Source organism: Sarcophilus harrisii, chromosome 4, assembly GCF_902635505.1.
Source record: "Sarcophilus harrisii chromosome 4, mSarHar1.11, whole genome shotgun sequence".
NCBI classification, from domain to species: Eukaryota; Metazoa; Chordata; class Mammalia; order Dasyuromorphia; family Dasyuridae; genus Sarcophilus; species Sarcophilus harrisii.
This window is the reverse complement of record NC_045429.1, coordinates 254,564,477-254,585,768: the sequence shown is the minus strand read 5'-3', so window position 1 is coordinate 254,585,768 and position 21,292 is coordinate 254,564,477. Positions and strand designations below refer to the sequence as shown.

Genomic DNA, 21,292 nt, shown 5'->3' with positions numbered 1-21,292 from the left:
GATCTGACCTTGGTCCGAGTTCTGCCAGTAATTCTGTGAATTTAATAATCACTTAACCTTTTAGGTTCTGTTTTCCTTTCTGTAAAACAAGAAAGTTCCCGTAAAACTCCCTTCAAAATGTAAAATTCTTTACTTCTCTCTTTTGTCATCATGAATACTTCTGTCTTTCAAGAAACCTTACTTCTGAAATCATTCACTCTAATTCTCTTAATTGCCAAAGCAGTTTTCTGTTCTTAATTGATTTTGAATGTTCTCTCATCCTTTGAGCCTTGGCATGGCATCATAATGTCATACAAAATATCTTCCCATGTATTTTTGGTACCTTTAACTAGATCACCTTCCTTCTTGTCCTACTCTTCCATTTCAAGAATTCCAGAAATTCCGTATCCTCTAAGTTACATTTTGTTGCTAGTATTGATTCCCTCTAAACACAATTGCAACTGAGCTCTTTACTTTTCATTGTAACATAATTGCACTTAGCCTTTTATTTGTATTGCCTTTGTATTAATATACAATTTATTTAGTCAATATATTTGATTAATATATATTTAATAATAATATTAATTCTTAATATGTTTGTTCTTGCATTTTTTCTGTTGCTTTATGATGTAAAACACATCCACACAAAAGACCTATTTATTTCATATAATGCAAATACTTAATACAATCATAAATCATGTGGTAGTATCAAACTTTAGAGTGATAAGGGTCTTTATCAGACATATAATTGAACCTCCTGGATTTATTGAAGCTAAAAGTAGGAAAGTAACTTATTACAGATCATTCAAATACAAAATGGCATAACCAGAATTCAAATAAAGTCTTCTGACTCTAAAGCTGGTGACCTTACCCCCATACCGCAATGTCTTTCAATATATACCAAATAACTACCTGCTTACTAAAGTCTTTGGTGACAGTGATTGAAGAAAGTAATTTCTAGCCATCTCTATTAGGTATTTCAAATGGTCTTCTTATTCTTCAACAGGTCATTGCCCTAGTAATGGATGTTTTTACAGATGTGGATATCTTCAAAGAAATAGTGGAAGCATCAACCAGAGGGATTTCTGTATATATTCTCCTTGATGATTCCAACTTCAATCACTTTTTTAAAATGACAGAAAAGCAAGGATGTCAAGTACAGAGACTCCGGGTAAGGAAATCAGTTTATTTTTTTTAATGTTGTATAGATTATATCAATTAATCTCTATGTAGTGATAATACTCAATTGAAATGCAAAATTATACACAAGAGTGAGTGATGGGATATTTCATCCCATACAGTCTCTAATTGTTTCCAAAAAGTAACTAAAATTTCTATAAATTGTAGATTTTGCATCTTCCCTTCAAGGTTGAAAAATTCAGCATATATAACATGTGTATGTCAGAACCTCAAAGAGGGCCTAGTATTTAATAGGCGCATGACAAATTTTAATGATCAGTTGATAATTGTTTATGCAACAGCAAACTCATCAGTGGTTGTTATATTTACCTACCAGGCTAGAGGGATTCTTCATTTGACTTGTTTTTAATTACTTAATTGCAACTTTTTTCTTTCTGTATTTTTTATGTCATTAACATAGCTTCAAAGTAGTATCTCTGAAGAACGTTATGGTTGATATGGAAAGCCACTATATAAAAAGCTTCTGGCATTGTATTATCAGAAAATAAATGAATTGCTAATGTAGCAAAAATGAGGCATAATCAATGGGCAAAACTGTTCCATTTATATCCATGTAATCAGTGTTTGGAGATCTGATCTAAGGAAGACCTCTGTCTTGTGTGGAGCTCCTATCAAAGATTTATGGGCGAGTATTGAAAAGTATATCTACCTGTTAGGGGCATCTGAATAGCTCAATGAATGGAATGATGGACATGGAATAAATAGTCTCATATATTAGCTATGTGACTTAGGCAAGTCACTTAGTCCCTGTTTACCAAGGAGAAATCTACATGGTTCAATAAATAAAGTAGTGGGCCTAGAATGAGGAAAGCCTGAGTTAAAATTGTCCTTAGGCACTTAGTAACTTTGGCAAGTCACTTGATCTCTGGTTGCCATAATCCATCAGAGAGAGAACTGGTAACCACTCCAATATCTTTGCCAAAAAAGCTCCAAGGACAGTATAGCTAATCCATGGAGTCACAAAAAATCAGATAAGACTAAACAATTGAAAAACAACATCAAAAAAGAGAAATGTCAGGATAAGATGTGGTTGAATTGACATCTGAATCTCTGGAGGAATATCCATATCATTCATTGGAAAGACAGATTCATCTATATCAGGGGTCCTCAAACTACGGCCCGTGGGCCAGATGCAGCAGCTGAGGACATTTATCCCCCTCACCCAGTGCTATAAAGTTTCTTTATTTAAAGGCCCCTGAAATATTATCTGAATGGTCCTCAAATATTTCCCTATTTAAAAAGTTTGAGGACCCCTGATTTATATGTTGAAATAGGGAGGAGAAATCACATATGTGTGTGTGTATGTAGATGTTTATATACCCAACCAAATATATATATATATTTTAATTTAATTTAATATATAAATTATAAAATAATAAAATATTCTGGTATCTATTTTATAAAATAAAAAGTTTGGTTTTCTAGGATGGTTTTTATTTTTTAATACTTAATAGATCTTTTTGTTATACTAATTCTAAAATGAATGATATACTGATTCTAAAATGACCTCCTAAGTCCCCTTTTCACCTAAATATAACATCCTGTGAATTTTATATTTTAAAAATATAATCCTTTTAAACCAAAATTGTAACTTCACATTTATATATGTCTTTTAGAACATCAGAGTGAGGACAGTAAAAGGACAAGATTACCTTTCAAAAACAGGGGCAAAATTTCATGGGAAAATGGAACAGAAATTTCTTTTAGTTGACTGCCAGAAAGTTATGTATGGCTCCTACAGGTAAGAGCAATATATTTAAAGACAATTATAATTTAATTGAAGTTATTTATTCTTGTGTTATAATCTTTCTGTATTTCATAAACAATGTCCAGTAGGAATAATAGGATCACAAAATAATAGATTCATCTTATATACATTAATTCGAGACTCAGAAACCCTCTTGGAGGGTTTCTGGATAATGTTGGGTGAGTCATTTAGCTTCTCAGTTCTTTATGCAATTTTCTAAAACTATAAATTACAGAGAAAGGTTTTTTTTAATTCAAGAATTCTCTATAGCAATGAAATCACATATTTTGTCCTGTTCTCTAATATCTTCTCAAGAAAAACCTCAGTGAATAATTACATAGGGTACCATCATATATAATATAGAATAGGGTATATGGGTTACAGAACCCTTCCCTCTTGTCTCCCACTGTGATTCTGGTCCATAGCATACCGCATGGAGTCTGATTCAGAGCTCAGTTATGCCTCCATCATTGTGCTGGCTTTTCAATTAAATTAATAATGTAACAATGTAGAATGATTGAAGGTATTCCTTTGGGGCTTGTTATTCCCTCATCACCAGTTGTTTATATTCTTCTGGGTATTGCTACAAGTTCATTTTAAATTACTCTTTCTTCCAAAAACTATAATGTAGTAATCCAAGCACTCAGGATTTGTTAAATGTTTTGCATGTATTCATATACCAGAGTTCAAGAGTGAAACACAGTGTGATGTAATTAAAAGAGTATAGCCTGTGGAGACAGAGGATCAGCATTAAAATATTGCCTCTGAGGCTTATTCCCTTGTGTGAGTAGACATTTGTCATTTAAATTCCTTGGACCTTTGTTTCTTCAATAGATGAGAGAATTAGACTACATGGCCACTGAGGACTTTTCTAGCTCTATATCTATGCTCCCAGAGCTTTCTTAACCAACCAATGCCTTCAATTTCTTGACCCTACTCAATTCACTCAGTCATTCACTCCCTTCCTTATTATAAGAAAATCTTCCTTCATCTCAATAGCTAATTCCTTAAATATCATATTTCTTAATATTTTATTTGTATTATAAATTTAACAAATTAAACAGAAATCTCAATTATTCAAAAAATAAAGAGGATTATACATGAACTTGTTATGAACTTATACTTTATGAGAATAATAATTCCCTTGCTCATCTTTATGTTATTGTGACATATCATTCCTAAATACTGACATCTTCAATTTATCATTTTACTCTTCACCCATGTAGATGAGTGCTGCTAAAAAATTTATGCAATTTTGCTAAGTTGCTTTATGTTCTCTAGTCATAGTACTTTCCTGCTTCATTAGATTCTTGTCACATACTTTCATCATTTGGAGACATAATGAGAAACAAGCCTCTATCCACTGCCAACCTTCACTTAGGGCTGATTACTTCTCTATGTATTAAATTAAAACTATGAAGAAAATGAGGTATGATCCTCTCAATTATGACCCCTTTTCTATCCTCACTACCATATCTATTCTTTCTTTGAAATATCCCTCATATCAAATAAGTAAATATCTTGAGCATCCAGCTTCTCAGTATAAGGCATTGTTCACTTTCTCAAAGTTAAATATTTTCAAGTGTCCTTTATATCCCATTCCTTTCCATTTCTTGAAGGTCTTTGCCAGTAAGTATGCTTAATTCTCCATACTTTAGTATCTTTAATATAATAAGATTAAATAAAGTAACATGAAGTACTTTGAAACCCTTCAAATGCTATTTTTAACTTGAGATAGTATGGTATGGTGGATGGGGAATTGTACTTTGAGTCAGCAAGAAATGCCTCCTCAGCAATTTACAGATAATGTAGTACTAGGCATGAAACTTATCCTCTGTTTTTCTCAGTCCTCATATTATTAACTGAGGGACAGGTGGATTTGAAGGCTTCTAAGTTTCTTTTCAGCTTTAAAGATCTTTGATCATTTCAGAGAATCTTTGATTTTTTTTTTCTCCAGTGGGTATTTCTGCTTTTAAACTTATATTGATCTTTAATGCTTCCCAAGAACTTTAAAATTTGAATTATTATTAATTTTTCTTTGTGCCTCACAACATCAATTCTATCATTAAGTACAAATCATCTTTTTTAGCCACAATAAGTTATTATATCTTACTTATTAAATCTCTATGGCATCTTCCTCTTGCTTCCATCGTCTTCTCTAATTGTAATATCTTGTTGCAGTATCCTAGAATTTCACTCGGCCTTCCTTCTTTCCCCTTTACAATCTGCCCTAGCCATATCCTACCTCTTAAATATTCTTCCATTTTACTTCCATCGTTTTACTCTGTCTTCTAACCATATTGCCTTATTTGCTATTCTTTGAGTACAATATCCCATCTCTTTGTCGTGTGATTTTATACTGACTTTATGCCAAGCTGGAATGCTTTCCCTCAACCACCACCCAAACACACAACCTTCAAGTCATAAATCTCTGGTTTCATTTAAGACTCACTTTAAATGCCATCACTCTAAAAGGTCTTTTTATAGTTTCTCTGTTGCTAATTCTATTTCCCTCTACAGTTAACTTTCACTTTAATTTTCTATATTTTTTTTTGTTGTTCTAGTGTAGCTATGTCATCTCTACCTTGCTAAAAGAATTTTTTCTTCTATTTTTTTGCATCTCCAATCTTTAGCTGCCTTTTTTCCAGTTAATAAATGCTTGTTGATTAATTGACTTTATGCATTCCTTCCTCACCTTTACCATTCAAAAAAATCTCTTTGAGCCTTGGCTTAGGTACCATCTCCTCCATGAAGTCTTCTGTTATCTGTTATCAGTAATCACATTTTTTATAGTAATATACTTATTTATATTCATGTGTGATTCCCCCATTAGACTTAAAAACACTGATAGTAGGGATGATGGTGTTCTCATCTTTCTAAAATTAGCACTAAACATAATGTTTTATGCTTAGTAGATATTTAAGAAAATGTGCTGCTCTTGATTTTTAGAATTAGCCCTTTGCTTTACATTTCTACACATTCTTACTTAGTTTCCCCTATTATTTTCAAACATGTAGTTTACAATAATAATCACTTAACTCTCTGTCTCTATTCTCACCTCTTTCTTATCTGTCTCCTTTACACAGCTGCTAAAAAAAATACTACTTCAAATATTACTTTTGCCTCCTTTCTCTCTATTTCTCTCAACTTTTTCCCCCCATTCTCACTTAGCCTTGATCACTGAATGGGCAGTTGCTTCAATCAAACTGTAATCTGTTAAAAACATTAATTTTAAAAGGTCAAGGTCTCACACTATATGTGTGAGTCTCCCAATGTATATATCCGGCCATTGGATCCAGATGGTTCTGGAGGAAAAACTGAAGTTGGTAATGTACTGTCCTCCCTCCTTCAAATCCAATTCACTCGTACCTTGTGTATCATCTCTCTAGTATCCTAGTCATCTTGTCTTTCAAAAAGAAGGGCAAATAAGAACCTCTATCTCATAAACTTGTAATTACTGTCTCTTGACTATTTTTCACTCAAGCTATATTCCTCCAGAAAACCTGCCCAACCCCAACCCCAACCCCGGCCAGGAGAAAGCTATTGATGTTTCCTATATCATTGTTTCATATGTTATCTGAAACCTTCTTCCTTTCTTCAATCATACCTATTTACATGTGTCTTCTGTTCCATATAAGAGCCTGAAGAATATGAACAATATCCTATTTAACTAGCTTCCCCTAGTGCCTATTTATTATTACTTTGCTTAATGAATGAATGAATAAACTGCAAATTTGAGCTCATCATCTTTGAATCCAAGACTTTCTCTATTATTTCCTAACACCCTGGATTTACAGCAGGGAGAAATCTTAGACATCATCTAATTTAGCACTTCAATTTTCAGATAAGAAAACTGAGGCCCATGGAGGATTTTATTTATTTATTCATTTGTTTGTTTATTTCTGTCCACAGTCACACAAGTATGACATTTCAAAATTAAGATTAAAATATATTTGTAATCTCTTTAATCATTATATAGTAGTAAAATGATCTGGATTGTAAACCAAAAGAGACTAGATCTCTCTCACATTTTTTTTTTAATTTACCCACACAATACTCAGAGTAGTACTTAGTATAGAGTAGATAATCAATACTTTTATTTTAAAATTCATTGATTCCATATATTATGTCATACTAGCTTAAAAAACAAATATATGCAAAAATAGTTTTAAGTACTCACCTTTGCAAAACCTTCCATTTTAAATTTTTCTCTGTCAAGGGACAGACAAAGCAAGCAATCTGATATAAATTAAACGTCTGCAGTTCTTCTAAATATATTTTCATATTAATCATTCTAGGCAGTGAAATCAGATCAAAAGGGAAAAGAAACATGAGAAAAGAAAAAGCAAGCAAACAAACCACAAAAGGGTGAAAATATGTTTTGATCCACTCCGTAATTCTTTCTCTAGATGTGGATGGGTATTTACTAGCTTTTTTAGAAAAGTAATTTAAAAGCTTCCATAGTGTTTGAAGAAGTAACTCCATAAAAAAAGGAAGCTTTGAAATGATTCCTTTTAATAAATAATCTAGCCTCATTTCTGATCTAGGGTAAACATAACAGTTGTTATACATTCTGCCTTCCTTGAGTACCTTATAAGTGTTGTCATTTAAATTTTAAGTTGTAAATACTTTTTCCACAGTGTGATTTATGCAACTAGAAGTCATTTTGTAATCTGTAGTTATTTGTACATTAAATATTTGCATTTTTGTCTTTAAATTTTGTTTATGGCTTTTGTCCCAAGATCTCTTGCTGCTTTTTAAAGCATCCACCATAATAAATTATACTTATTAAGTCACAATTATAAGATTTTGGCAAAGTGTTGAAACTTTATGAACCTTGCATTCAAAGAATATTATCATGTCTAGGCTTTCTAACATCATGGACAAGGTATTGTTTTCAAAAATATCTCACTTTTTGCTTAGCTAGATATAAACAAAAATATAGACATAGATATTTTATCTATGTATATTTTTGTGAATATGTGAATGTGACACAGATATACATATATACATACTTATTGATATGGGCACAGCAAAAGAAAGGTTTAGATTTTGTCTATCTACATATAGATTGGTAGGTAGGTAGATAGATCGATAGATAGATATGTCTGTAATATTTCATGCCAGCCTCAGGGAGGGAAAAACTTGGTAAGCAGAAATGCAAGTCACACTCTGAACCTTCATATAATATTCTGTTTTAATATAATCCCTAAATAATCAAAAATAATTATCCCATACTTATGTTTTTGTAACATTTAATAGAAGATTATAAATGTCCTATATATCAAGTGCTTTGTTGCTGTTTCATAGAAATACTGGAAAGTGTGCTATGCTAATTATATTATTATTAACTTTGACATACATATAGTTTATTTTCAATTATAATTCAGTCATTAAATATAGTTCATAGTGAATTGCTAACAGTAGTCAAAATGCACAAGTATATCAAATATAAAATTTCTAACTTTTTTTTTCTTTTGAAAAATATTTTCAGCTACATGTGGTCATTTGAAAAAGCACATCTCAGCATGGTACAGATTATCACGGGACAGCTGGTTGAATCATTTGATGAAGAATTTAGGACTCTGTATGCCAGATCCTGTATTCCTAGTCCATTTGCACAGGACGAAGCAGTGAAGGCAAAAAATGGCAAGCCTTTCTGGGAAAATGGTACATATCAGCGCTCAGTGTCTTCTTTAGCTTCCTTTTCCAGCCAAAGGAATCTTTTTGCTAGGCAAGATAATCCTAGTTATTTTAAAAATAGAGGCATATATGCAGTTAATGAACATGACAGGCATAGCATACGGAATCATGGATACAAACCACACTTTTTACCAAATTTTAATGGTCCAAATAAAATCCGCCAGTATCAACCAAGTCAGTTAAATGAGAATTGGAAGAGACATAGTTATGCTGGAGAAAAGCCAGAAACAACTCCTTATCTGCTGCTCAACAGGGCTATGAATCGAGCCCACAATCCATCAAATAATTGGAAAATGCCTTCAGATAGCCTTAGTGTTGCATCATCAACACGAGGTGGCTATATGAACCCTCACCATATGCCTGCACAGAGTTTTGCAGATCGTCTGGCACAGAGGAAAATCACAAATCTTCCAGAAAGAAATTCAAATGTACGACGATCTTTTAATGGGACTGATAATCATATTCGCTTTTTGCAACAAAGGATGCCCACCCTTGAAAACACTACAAAATCCTTCCTACGAAATTGGCGAATTGAGAGCTATTTAAATGACAACTCAGAAGGGATGCCTGATTCAAATGGCTCAGCTCCTGGTGACCGATTTGAAGGTTATGAGGGACATGAACATGTTAAAGCCAATGCCCTTTATACTCATTCTCGGCTTCGTTCATCAATTGTATTTAAACCAACCTTACCAGAACAGCAAGAAGTAAATAGTTGTACAACAGGATCCTCAAACTCAACAATAATTGGTTCTCAGGGAAGTGAATCATCTAAAGAAATATCAAATGTTCAACAGCCTTCAGACCAACCTTTATCAGAATTAACCACAGATCTCCAGACACCTCAATCCAATGAATCAAAAAGGCACAGCTTGCAGGTCCTAGAAAACCACCGTGAACCTATTGTAAATCAAAACACACATGGTGCTCCTGAATCAAATAACTATTTGTATGCAACATTAGGTGTGAACAAACAGATGGAAACTCTAAAAACTGAGCAAAATGAGAACCTGCTAAAAAGACGAAGTTTTCCATTCTTTGAAAACTCCAAGGCCAATCTGGATCATGCTGAGGGTAAGAATTATGTCTATAGCACACTGACTAGGAATAGAATCAAGCAGCCAGAGAAACCCAAAGAGGATTTATTGAAGAGCTCTAAAAGTATGCACAATGTGACCCAAAACCCAGAGGGTGAAGATGAAGAGCCCAAAAGGGAATCTTCAAACACTACTACCACCAAATCTATTTCTATTGCTGCTCTTTTGGAAGTAAATAAAGAGGAGCCTCCAAAAGATATATCCTCCAAGAAAGAAGTGAAAGGTTCCCCAAATTTTTTGAAAAAAGGTTCCCAAAAGCTGAGGTCACTACTCAGTCTCACACCAGAAAAGAAAGAAACTCTATCAAAAAATAAAGCTCCTGCTTTTTATAGAATGTGTAGTAGTTCTGACACATTGGTTTCAGAGGCAGAAGAAAATCAAAAAACAAAAAAATCAGAGCCAAAATTAGATTCATCTCCAAGAAGAAAACGTTCTCCTTCAGCCAATTCACAAGGAAGTGTCCACAAGAGCAAGGAGAATATTGCTGTTAGATCATCTCCAGTGTGCTCAGATGAAAACAAAATCATCCCTTCTGCACATCCAGTTGAAAAAGAATTCTTAGAAACGGAAGGAGATGCTTCTGCTCCCAGATTCAACACTGAGCAGATTCAGTACCAAGATCTAAAAGAAGTTAAGCCAACGATAATTACTGAAAGAGCAACTCCTTCTCCAAGGCCAAAGCCTAGTGAGTTGCTAAGATCTCATTCAACAGACAGACGTGTATATAGTCGCTTTGAGCCATTTTGTAAGCTAGAAAGCTCTGTTCAACCCACAAGCCATATGCCAAGCCCCAGAATACACCATACTGAGGTAAAGACCCTCGGCACTAGCAATAGCTATGGTAGGAGCAGTCCCATGTTCAACTACAATTCTGCTGTCTATCACCCTTATCAGACAAATGAAAATAAATTTCGAGGATTTATGCAAAAATTTGGAAATTTCATACACAAAAACAAATAGCTTTAATTTCAACAGTCTTTGCAAAATTTTAAAGTTTCCATGAACACGAATACTTGAACAGATAAAACTGGGAAGATTCTGTAAAATGCAAATGGGTTTCTTTGGGGAAAATTTTGTAGTTAATGTGCATGTTTACATGTATATTATTGTATAGTAAAGGCTACTTTTATGCAATAAATTCATCCTTTCACACTGAAGGTGTAATTTGTCCAAAAAAGTTTTGAAAACAATTTTAAAATTAATGTGTTTTAAATGATTATTTTTCTTTAGATTGAAGATTTTTTAAAAATAATATTTTGCAAGAGAAATAAATAGGAAGATAGTGAATACTTTTAATCCACTATTATAATTTTCTAAAGTCTTTCCTTTAAAAAAAAAACAAAGCAATGGTGTTAGTGGCTCATTGAAATTTATCTTTTTGGCATTTATGTTGCTTCAAAAGCAGAAGAACAAAAGAAAAGAAAACATAATATTATCACAATGTCTTTTTAATAAGCTTTAAGGCCTTCTACAGAATAAGTTAGAGCATTTTCTTAGCATACTGCTCATTTTACTGTGAAGCATATATAGCTAATTGGTTTGGCAGTCAAAGGATAGTGTCACTTGTATACCCTCCTCACTTGATATTTTATTTTGCCAGAGGTATCAGAACAGTATTAACCTCATGCAGTACAAGTACCACATCTCAACAATACTATGAACATTTTTGAGAACTTATTTCTGTTTTTGGATGAAAGCAACTAATCTTGATTCATCCCTCCTTCATTCTTCTCCAGGTTATAGCCTACTAAAGTCTTTTTTTCACCTTTAACCTCTAAAACCAAAATTAGAACTTGGACAAATTGCACTTTTCCTATCCTTATCTAATCTGGCAATACCAAAGCTTCTTAAAAATAAAAGATAGCATCACATTATTAGGAGAAAAATGATAATTCTAAACAATTTTCTTGTAGTATTTTTGCTGCTTCTCAAGCTGAGTTAAAATATAGTAAAATTACAGTATATGAGAAAGAACACTAGGTGAGAAATAAGGAGAAGTAGGGCATTCCTTACCTGTCTCTACCATTGATTATGTGATTTTGGCAAGGTCTATTTATCCTCCCCATGTCCTAATTTTTTTCTCTATAAATTATAGTTAATAATACCTGCTGTCACCTTCTTTGTAAGACTACTTAAAAATATGGGCCATTTAAAAATTGGATTTGCTCCATTTAGTTGTAAAGAATTCACTGTAGCAACAAACAAATCTAATTTGAGGAGTGCAAAATATTTTTTCTCCCTTGCATTTTATTAGTATTTTCCAAATGAAGTATTAAGCACAATGTGCTGGCAAGAGGACTGGATTTAGAGCCAAAGATCCTTGTATTTAAATCCTGATTTTGTCACCTGCTATCTGAAAACTTGAGCAAATCTTTAATTCCTTTGGGCTTTAGTTTCTTCTTTTATAAAATGAACAGGATGGACTAGATGGTGTCTGCTCCCTTCCTGCTCAAGATCTTTGATTATAAGTTGATATGGGAAATATTTTGCTCAAAGAATTATATTATTATTCCCATCTTAAAGACTTTATTCCATGGTTCTGCATAACTAAAATTAGGCAAATTAAAGGCCTTGGTTGAAGATTAAACAAATGAGTTGTTTTGTTTTGTTTTTCTATAACTATTGGTCTGCCTGTCATTATATATCAGTACATTTTTAAAGTAATTAATATCATAATATTTATAAAAATTAAGGTTGTATCCACCTATTAATGTCCCATGAATGCTTACATAGGTTCAATTTTAGTTCGAAACAAGGACAAAAATCTAGGAACCTTGTTTTCTCTTATCAATCAGTCAATCAAAATGTATTAAGTTTCTCTGTTCCAGACACCCTGCTAAGCAGTGAGGATACAAAAAGAGGTGAAAAATAGTCCCCTTCCTCAAGAAGCTTACATATAATAATATGTAATTCTCTAATAGAGAAGACAACATGCAAAGCAAGCTATAAAGTAGGAAATAATAGAGGTAAGGCACTAATAGAATTAAGAGAATTAAGAAAGGCTTTCAGTAAAAGATGGGATTTTAGTTTGAACTTAAAGGAAGTCAGGGATGGCAGTGTTAGAACAGAGGAGAATATCCCAGATATGATTTGTTTGTAAAAGAGTCAGAAAAATGGAAACGAGAAACTTGAAATACAAATACACACATAATGAGAAAAAGGATGAAAAATATACATATACAAACATAAAACTATTATAATTTTTAAAAAACACCAAAAAAAAATTTAAAAAGCTCTGGTCTAAACTGTTAATTGAAATTGATGTGCTCCATTTGATGTGACCATTCCATATCTGCAGTTTATATGCAGTTTACTTTGTATGTTTGTTTTCAGGTTTTCTTGAATACTTGACTTTTTAAAATTTTTGGTATCTAATTGAGAACTGAAACAAAAAAAAAAGAACAAAAAATTGTTTAGTAACTAATAAGTTATATCCCAGAATAACTAGGAAAGGTAATGTAGAATCTGAAATTTAGCAAATTATTTCAAAATGCTTTAAAATCCCAAGTATACAAAACTGTTTAGGTCAAAACCAGTTAACTTAGTTTTTGAGTTGTATTAATTGAAGGTGGGTCTATGATTTAAGGTTGGATTTCAAGGAACACATTGTCTTGTCAATGAAGTGGTTTTCTTAGGCGTTTCAATTAAAAAATGGATGTTTTGTTATACTGAATAGAGTTGTTATACTCAACTATTACTGTATTGAACAAGGGCTACTCAAATGTTCAATTATACCTCAAAATATTTTAGTTATATTTCCATATATTTTACTCTCCTGAGAACATATACATTTAAATAAAATAGAATTATTGTTTTTGATGAACAAAGAAAAATATTCTGTGGTGTGCAAAAACAAAATGATTATCTGTTTTGTTACAATGCTTCCATTTAAATAAAATCTTTGTTTTGTACATGTTGAATACTCAAAATATTTATAAATATTAAAAACAATTGATTGTCTAAGTCTAAAAGATGAAGTAGTATAAGCAAAGACTCAGTTTTTGTATATAATAGTCATGTAATGTTAGCAAAACATTCTTCCAAATTTACCCTTGGATCACATCAATTGAATATTAAAGATTTTATTTAAAAATATGTATATAGCTATACATTCATTGTAAATTTTTTTAAAGTTCTCTTTATAATCTTTTCTATACTTGATTTTCTATTGCCCAGTCTTTAAATCATTCTTATGAAGTTAGATGTCATATGATTTAGACTCATTTAATCACAAATATATCTACTATGATTGAAATGCTTCCTTTAATAGAAATAGGATTTGTATTAAAAAGATAAAGAACTTAGCCCCAAGCCTTCCTCTTCAAGTAACATTTATATTTCTTTAAACATTTCAATATATACTATGGTACAGTAGTTGAATTAAATTCAATATATTCTAGGAAATGCAAAGTAATGATAATTTTTTTCTTTAAAAGTCAATTTTGGACTAATAACCAATTCAACTTTTGGCCTTGCCTAGTTTTACTGTAAAAGTTTATCATTGTTTTGATCTAGTTGAAATGCTATACATAAATAATGAGCTACACAACAATAACATTATAATATAGCATTAACACCAATTACTTGTTTGGAGGAATAGGGCAAGTATTGTAGCTATTAAAACCCTCTAAAGAAATGCGTGCTTTTTAGAAAGTTGTAACCAAGTATGCAATCAAGGGAAGTTCAGACATTTAAAATATTTTTAGCATTTTGACTTAGACACAAACATAAAATGGGATAAAATAGAGTAAATCTTTAAGATTGTAATTAGTCCCTTTACTTTATAGATAAAAAAATAACATACTAAAAGTTATGTGACCTATGTATACATAATTAGTAATAGCAGTAGAATCAAGATTTGAAGCTAGGTCTCTTGAGACTAAAACTAACATTCCTTTAACTACACTACCACGATTCTCAGTTAATGTAATCATTCTGATGAATAGTATGACAATTAATAGAACTGTATTTCAGTGTTAATAATGAAACAAAACAAAAATGTTAAAAGTCATTTATATTTATTTTGAATTCCAGTATTTGAGGATATACAAAAATTCAACTAAAGTAGTCTGGAAGAAAAAAAAAAAAATATTGTGAATCCTGAAAGGAATTACAAGGTATTTTAAAACAGAAATATCAAACTGGTGGCCTAAGGAGGGAAGTCCAAATCACACTCCAATGGAATTGGGAGATGTTTAACCAAAAAAAAAAAAAGTCCACTAAAACTATGTAATTATAATTTCTGTTTTTAAGGCAATATGCAGCCATAGAGGTCCCTTTCTGTTTGAATTTGACATCAGTACTTTAAAAGACTTTACAGAGAAAAGAGTCAAGATGGTAAAGTGCAAGTTCCAATTGCCAAATCTCTTACAAAATGATCACAGAAAATATCAAATAGAATTCTGAGGTAGAAAATTAAGAAAAAGTCACAACAAGTTATTTTACCCTTCTCAGGGCATCTTAGGAAGGCAGAAAGAAAGGTCTGAAACTTGGGTATGGGCTGACCAAGAACATTCCACCTAGTAGTTAGAGGATAGGCATCAGCTCCCAGGAATAGTAAGGCTACTTAGACCTAGTCAGAGATCTTAGGGACCCTGTTTACTAGTGGGTGCAAGAAGGCAGCTCTATTGCCTCTAACAGTTCCAATTCACAGTTATATGGCAAAAAGGTACAGTTGTTGCAAGGAAATAGGGGTTTCTACTGGTTAAGGAGTTTAGATGAAGAGGGCAATGATCAGACCTCCTCCTCTTATCACATTAAAAGCAACAAAAACCTACAGGCCCTCAGATCAGCCTCTGAAAGAGAACGTAATAGAAGGTAAAGCCATTCCTCTCCACCAGAGGTCAGCAAAATTTTTCTAATATAAACTCTGTCAACAAGAAGGCAGGAAAAATGAGCAAACAACAAAAATTCAGGTATCATATTTCAAGCAATTGTAATTTTAAAACTACCCACACCTTAGAACCTTAGAAAGAACCACTGGTCAAAGTAGAACTGAATTAATCCATTCTCCACCTCCTGAAAGAATCCTCCAAATGAAAACTCTCTGTAACATTACAGCCAATATCCAGAGCCCCTCAGATCAAGAAAAAAGTGCGAAGCGCAGCCACAATAAAGAAATTCAGTAATCATGGAACAACAGGTGGATAACACAGAATTTAGCAGCTACCACTAAAAATAAGTGGGAAGAATCAACAATATGATTTTCCAAAAAGTAATGAAATTAGAACCAAGGATGACATATCTAGTGAAACAGTATAATCCTGTGGGGGTGGGGAAAGGGGAATATTAAGGATTAGATAAAAGCAAAACTGATCTACTGAATAGAGCTGAATGGGGAATTGACAAACACAACAGTGAAAAAAATTAAAAGATAAAAACTGTATTAGAAATCATAATGATTTAAGAAAATTAAAATCATGAATTAAGTGACTTTCCAGGGAAAGACAGCAAGTAAGTTTGAGGATAGAGTTGAACACATCTTCCTGATTCCAGACCCAGAACTCTACTTTATTGTGCTACTTAAGTTTCCCTATTAGGATTTAGTTGAAGTTGAGGATTAGGAAAATGGCAAATAGAGAAACATGATGTCAGTCAAAGAAAAAGCAATAGCATATCTACTTTAAAATAAATATAAACATAAAAACTACATTTTATTGAAAGACACAATAGACAATGAATTATCAGTGTCTGGATAAATAATGGCATAGCATAGCATCTAACTTTCTAAGAAAAAAAATTGCAGGAAGAATTAGTGAGTAAAACTATATTTAGTGGAGGACCCTAATTCATTCATCTCAAAATGAGATGAATATAATCATAAAGTAATCAAGAAATAATATATATATTTTTAAAAAGTTAAATATTATAGACCTCTGGCAAATGATGAATGGTGAAAGAAGGGATCATTCGTGTTTTTTAGCTGTACATGGAACCTTCAAAAAATTGATCAGATATTAAGGCATATAAATCACTAAACATGCAGCAATATTAAATAACATCTCTTTAAGACAAATGCAAAAAAAAAAATTCATTTGTAATGAATGTGTCTTTGTGTGGTTTTCTCTTCTTTAAAATATAATGGTTCTCTCTGAGCAGATTTCTTGGGGAGGTTTTCTGGAGGCAGCCTTAGTTTCAGTTAAAAGTAATAATCACTCCAAATGCAGCCAGGTGTTAAAAGTTCAGATCTTTTATTGCTTCCTCCAAAATAGCCCAATTAGTTTTCTTGGTGGCCTATCTCTCTGCTTGGTTCCAAGAGCTCCCTCTGAATGTCTCCAAATCCAAAGGTTTGTCCTTCAGCCTCCAGCCAGCACAAAGGTGGAAAATAGAATGAATCTCTTGTCTCCTTGCCTCGGGCTGGGCAGTTTTCTGGAGAGCCTTTCAGACCAGCCTTGGTCTCAGAGGAGACCAGCCACCACGGTGGTGTGAGATGGGATGAATGAATCTGGTTGGGCCTTCCAGAGTGGGCTTATTCTGAACTGACTCTGACTGGCTCACTGAAGCTCTATTTATGCTGAATGTAAAAGGTTGACTCCTCCTCTGAAGGAGGGATTAAGGGAGGTGTGAATTCACAAAATTAAAAAGTTAACTTTGTGAATCTCCCATACTTGTGAACTCCAATGAGTACTTAAATACATTAGTGAGCTAGAGGATTTGCTAAATACCATGCTAAATTAGATATTTATTGTCTCTTTTGATTCTAATGAGTAAACACTTTGTAAGGATTCCAACAACTTTGGATAATAGACTAAAAACTTATTGGAACCTAAGTAATCTAATTCTAAGGAATTTAATGGGTCAAAAAATAAATCAGAGAAACAATATTTTCATTAACAATAAGGGCAAATACGAAATAATATTACATAATTTGTTAATTGCAACTAAATCAATATTGGAGAAATTTTTGTGTCTCTAAATTCTATCAATAAAAAATTGAACTATTCAGTAAAATAAAAACTAGAAAAAAATTATAATCCCCAAATAAACACCAAAATAGAAATCCTAAAAATCAGAGGATAGATTAAAAAAATGAAAGCAAAAACTCCATTCATATACTCAGTGAAATTAGGAGATTGTTTTACAAAAAATCTATAAATTTCACAAAGTATGGACTTTTGATTATTATCCCCTTCCCTGCCTTCTTTTCTGGAGGTAAGATAAATTTCTGTGCCCAATTGAAGGTGTATGAGCCAATTCCAATGAGAATAAAATTCACTTACCCTTCATTGTAAAAGCTCTTTAATAGCTCTTTTATATGAGATAATTTATTACATTCTATTCCTCCTTTCCCATTCTCTCAATGCATTCCTCTCTGTCACACATTAATTTTATTTGCCATCTCATTCACCTCATGCCAGTCCCCTCCATCTATGTGTATTCCTTCTAATTGCTCTAGTAATAAGAAACAATTTTTTGAAAGCACAAGTATCATTTTTTAAAAGTAAGAATCTAAACAGCTTAATCTTGTTAACTCTTTGTGATTTCTCTTTCCTGTTTTCCTTTTTATGCTTCTCTCGAGTTTTGTTTTTGAAAGTCACAATTTCTATATAGCTCTTACCTTTTCATCAAGAATGCTTGAAAGTCTTTGCTAGAGAGGTGATTCTGATTGCAGTGTTAGATCCTTTATCATGTTACAAGTTCTCTGTTTCTTTTATGTAGAAAGTACTAGATCTTGTAATATTATATCTGGTGCTTCATAATATTTGAATTGTTTCTTTCTGATTGCAATATTTACTCTTTGAACCAAGAGTTCTAGGAGTTTTCATTTTGGGATCTCTTCCAGTGAATGATTGGTAGATTCTTCCCATTTCTATTATACCCTCTGATTTTAGAATATTAAGACAATTTTCCTTCACGATTTCTTAAAAGATGATACTGAGGCTCTATTTTTTATCATAGCATTAAGGTAGTCCAACAATTTTTAAAGTTTTCTCTTTTTTTAAATTTTTTTTTGTACGAGATATTTCACATTTTCTTCTATTTTTCATTCTTTTGATATGGTTTTTGATGTCTAAAGAAGTTCTTAGCTTCCACTTGCTCAATTCTAATTTTTAAAGGATTATTTTCTTCAGTGAGTTGTTAACATTTTTTTTCATGATTTTCCTGCATCACTTTCATTTCTCTTCCCAATTTTTCCTCAATATCTCTTACGTGATTCTCAAAATTCTTTTTGAGCTCTTCCATGACCTGAGACAAATTAATATTTTTTTGAGTCTTGGGCTGTAGCAATTTTGATTTTGTTTTCTTCTGTTTTGATCCTTCTTGTCACCATAGTGACTTTCTATAGTCAGGAAAAGGGAAGGGGAAAGATTTTTGTTCCTAGCATCTTCTAAAGAATAACACAATAACAAGTAACAACAGCAGTAATCAGAGAAGTCACAGTAGTAGTGTTAATGATAGTAGTAGTAGTAGTAGTAGTAGTAGTAGTAGTAGTAGTAGTAGTAATAGTAAGTAGTAGTAGTAGTAGTAGTAGTAGTAACAGTAGTGATAGTAGTAGAAGTAATAGTGGTGGTGGTAGTGGTGGTTGTAGTGGTAATAGTGGTAGTGGTGATGGCAATAATAACAGTAGTAGTAGTGTTTGTTGTTCTTGTAGTAGTGGTATAATGGTAGTTATAGAAGATCTAGCTTTATACTGAATTTATTTCCATATATAATTTTAATGATAATAATAGATCAGGGGATTTTAGTTGATTGGAAAATTCATCTGAGTCAGCAATGTCATAGTGTCAGCATTAAGAAAGATATAGTTTCCAGCAATTATTGTTAGCAGCAATTAACCTGCTAAAGATTATAGCATAGTCCTTTAAAAACACATGAACCATCCTATGAAGAACACTACCCTAGCCAATTTTCTAAGACCATTATTTGTAAACAGGTTACACTCTCTAGTGACAGAGAAAATTTGCCTACCAGGAGTTCATTATATGAATGAAATAATGGTCCCTGCATATATGTGTGTGTGTGTGTGTGTGTGTCTTTGTGTGTACATTTGTATATTTGTCATTAAAAATAAATAGGATATAGAGGATTGACTATTCTAACACATCTAGAGAATAGATTATGCCTATTTCCTGCTTTCTATTTATAGAATAAAATAATATTTTGTAGAAAAGAAATATAAGATAGTAAAAAGCATGATGACTAGGGTTTTAAGCAGTCTTGGGTTTCAATGACATCTCTGTCACTTAGTCACTTTGAAGGCCTTGGTTCCCTCTTCTGTAAATTAGGGACATTGATGAAGCAGCCTCCTTTTTATTTCTTTTCCCTCTCTAAATCAATGATGTTAAAACATTGACTTACATGAACTTTTTAATTCTAGAGTACATTATTTTGCTTCACAAAATTATCTTTTCAATAACTATACACTACTACATATGTATCATTTTACTTCAAGTACATAGTAGATATTTAATAATTACAGCTTTTTAATAGGTAATTTGTCAGTCCACAGCTAGGTAGACAATTGCTCTAAAATTGTGAACTATAGTTAAGTTGGAAGAGAATAAGCAAAAGATCATATTGTTTTGCTTTAGACTGAATATTATTTGATGCTGATCATCAAACTGAATAATGAAGAAGAAAGTATATTCATTATTTGTACATAATATCATGATAAGAAGAATAGTTAACACTTTGGAAGATAAGATTGAAAATGACCTGGGAAAGTAGAAAGTGATTAAGGAATACACATTAATGACATTCAAGGAAGAAAAAAAAAAAAAAAAAAGAAACAAGAATTTGGTGAGAGAAAAAAAAAAGAAGTCTCAAGTATGACTGAGATATATAAATATTGAAGTTTTCTTCCTTACACTGAGGAAATCAAACTAAGTAGACTTCAGAAAGTTCTGACAGTGTGCCACAAATTGTATGCCTTGACAGTGGGGCTAAATACTTGAGGGCTTCTTGCATTCAGTCATATAGATTGAGATTGAGAATCAGTTTTACAACTCCTAGGAAAAATGGAGAAATTAAGCAAGATTTTCATCATAAATGGAATGTTCATAGTTTCAGATATTACACAAGAAAACTGAAATCATGCAATTTAAAAATTGCTAAAAGATAGGCATTTTGCTCATAAGAAACAAAATAAGAAAATAAATTACTGAACAACCTCTCCCCAGTCTCCAGTGTTAGATCAGTACTGAGCAGGTGAAGCTAGAAATCCAAGTCTTACTATATTGCCTCTATGTAGTTCTGGTTGAAAATTGAGGTAAAGGCAGGTGGGTATTAGGAACTAGCTGTTTTCTGACTATAAGGAGGTGTTGGGGGAAGTAAATGGAGGACCAGAGAGCCAGTTTCTATAAGAATCAAATTTCATAAGAGACATGTAGAAATCTTGTAAATAAGATAAAGGTAAAATCACAAGGATATACCTAAGTCGCAGAAAATAACATAAGTGTTATATTATTTAGTATGGAAAGCAGAAAGTTGAGGAAAGGAAGATTTAATATTGTTATGTGGAAGAGTACTATATTATATTAAAGATACAAACAGTTCTCTTAGTTAAAAAGACAACAAGAAGAAATAGATTTAAAGTACAAAATGAGAAGTTTTGAAATCAAAAGTT

At 32.2% G+C, this 21,292-nt stretch overlaps 1 protein-coding gene across 3 annotated transcripts in view; it reads left to right on the top strand.

The window, feature by feature from the left end:
• The window catches only part of FAM83B (family with sequence similarity 83 member B), a 105,217-nt gene extending 92,047 nt beyond the window's left edge, over window positions 1–13,170 (top strand). For all 3 annotated transcript variants that reach the window (XM_003769167.3, XM_031964708.1, XM_031964709.1), the window contains 3 exons: window positions 986–1,150; window positions 2,796–2,920; window positions 8,421–13,170. In XM_003769167.3, coding sequence (XP_003769215.1) covers window positions 986–1,150; window positions 2,796–2,920; window positions 8,421–10,686 — 2,556 coding nt within the window. In that variant the 3' untranslated portion in view covers window positions 10,687–13,170. The remainder of the gene's footprint in view (window positions 1–985; window positions 1,151–2,795; window positions 2,921–8,420) is intronic.
• The last annotated feature ends 8,122 nt before the right edge of the window (window positions 13,171–21,292 follow it).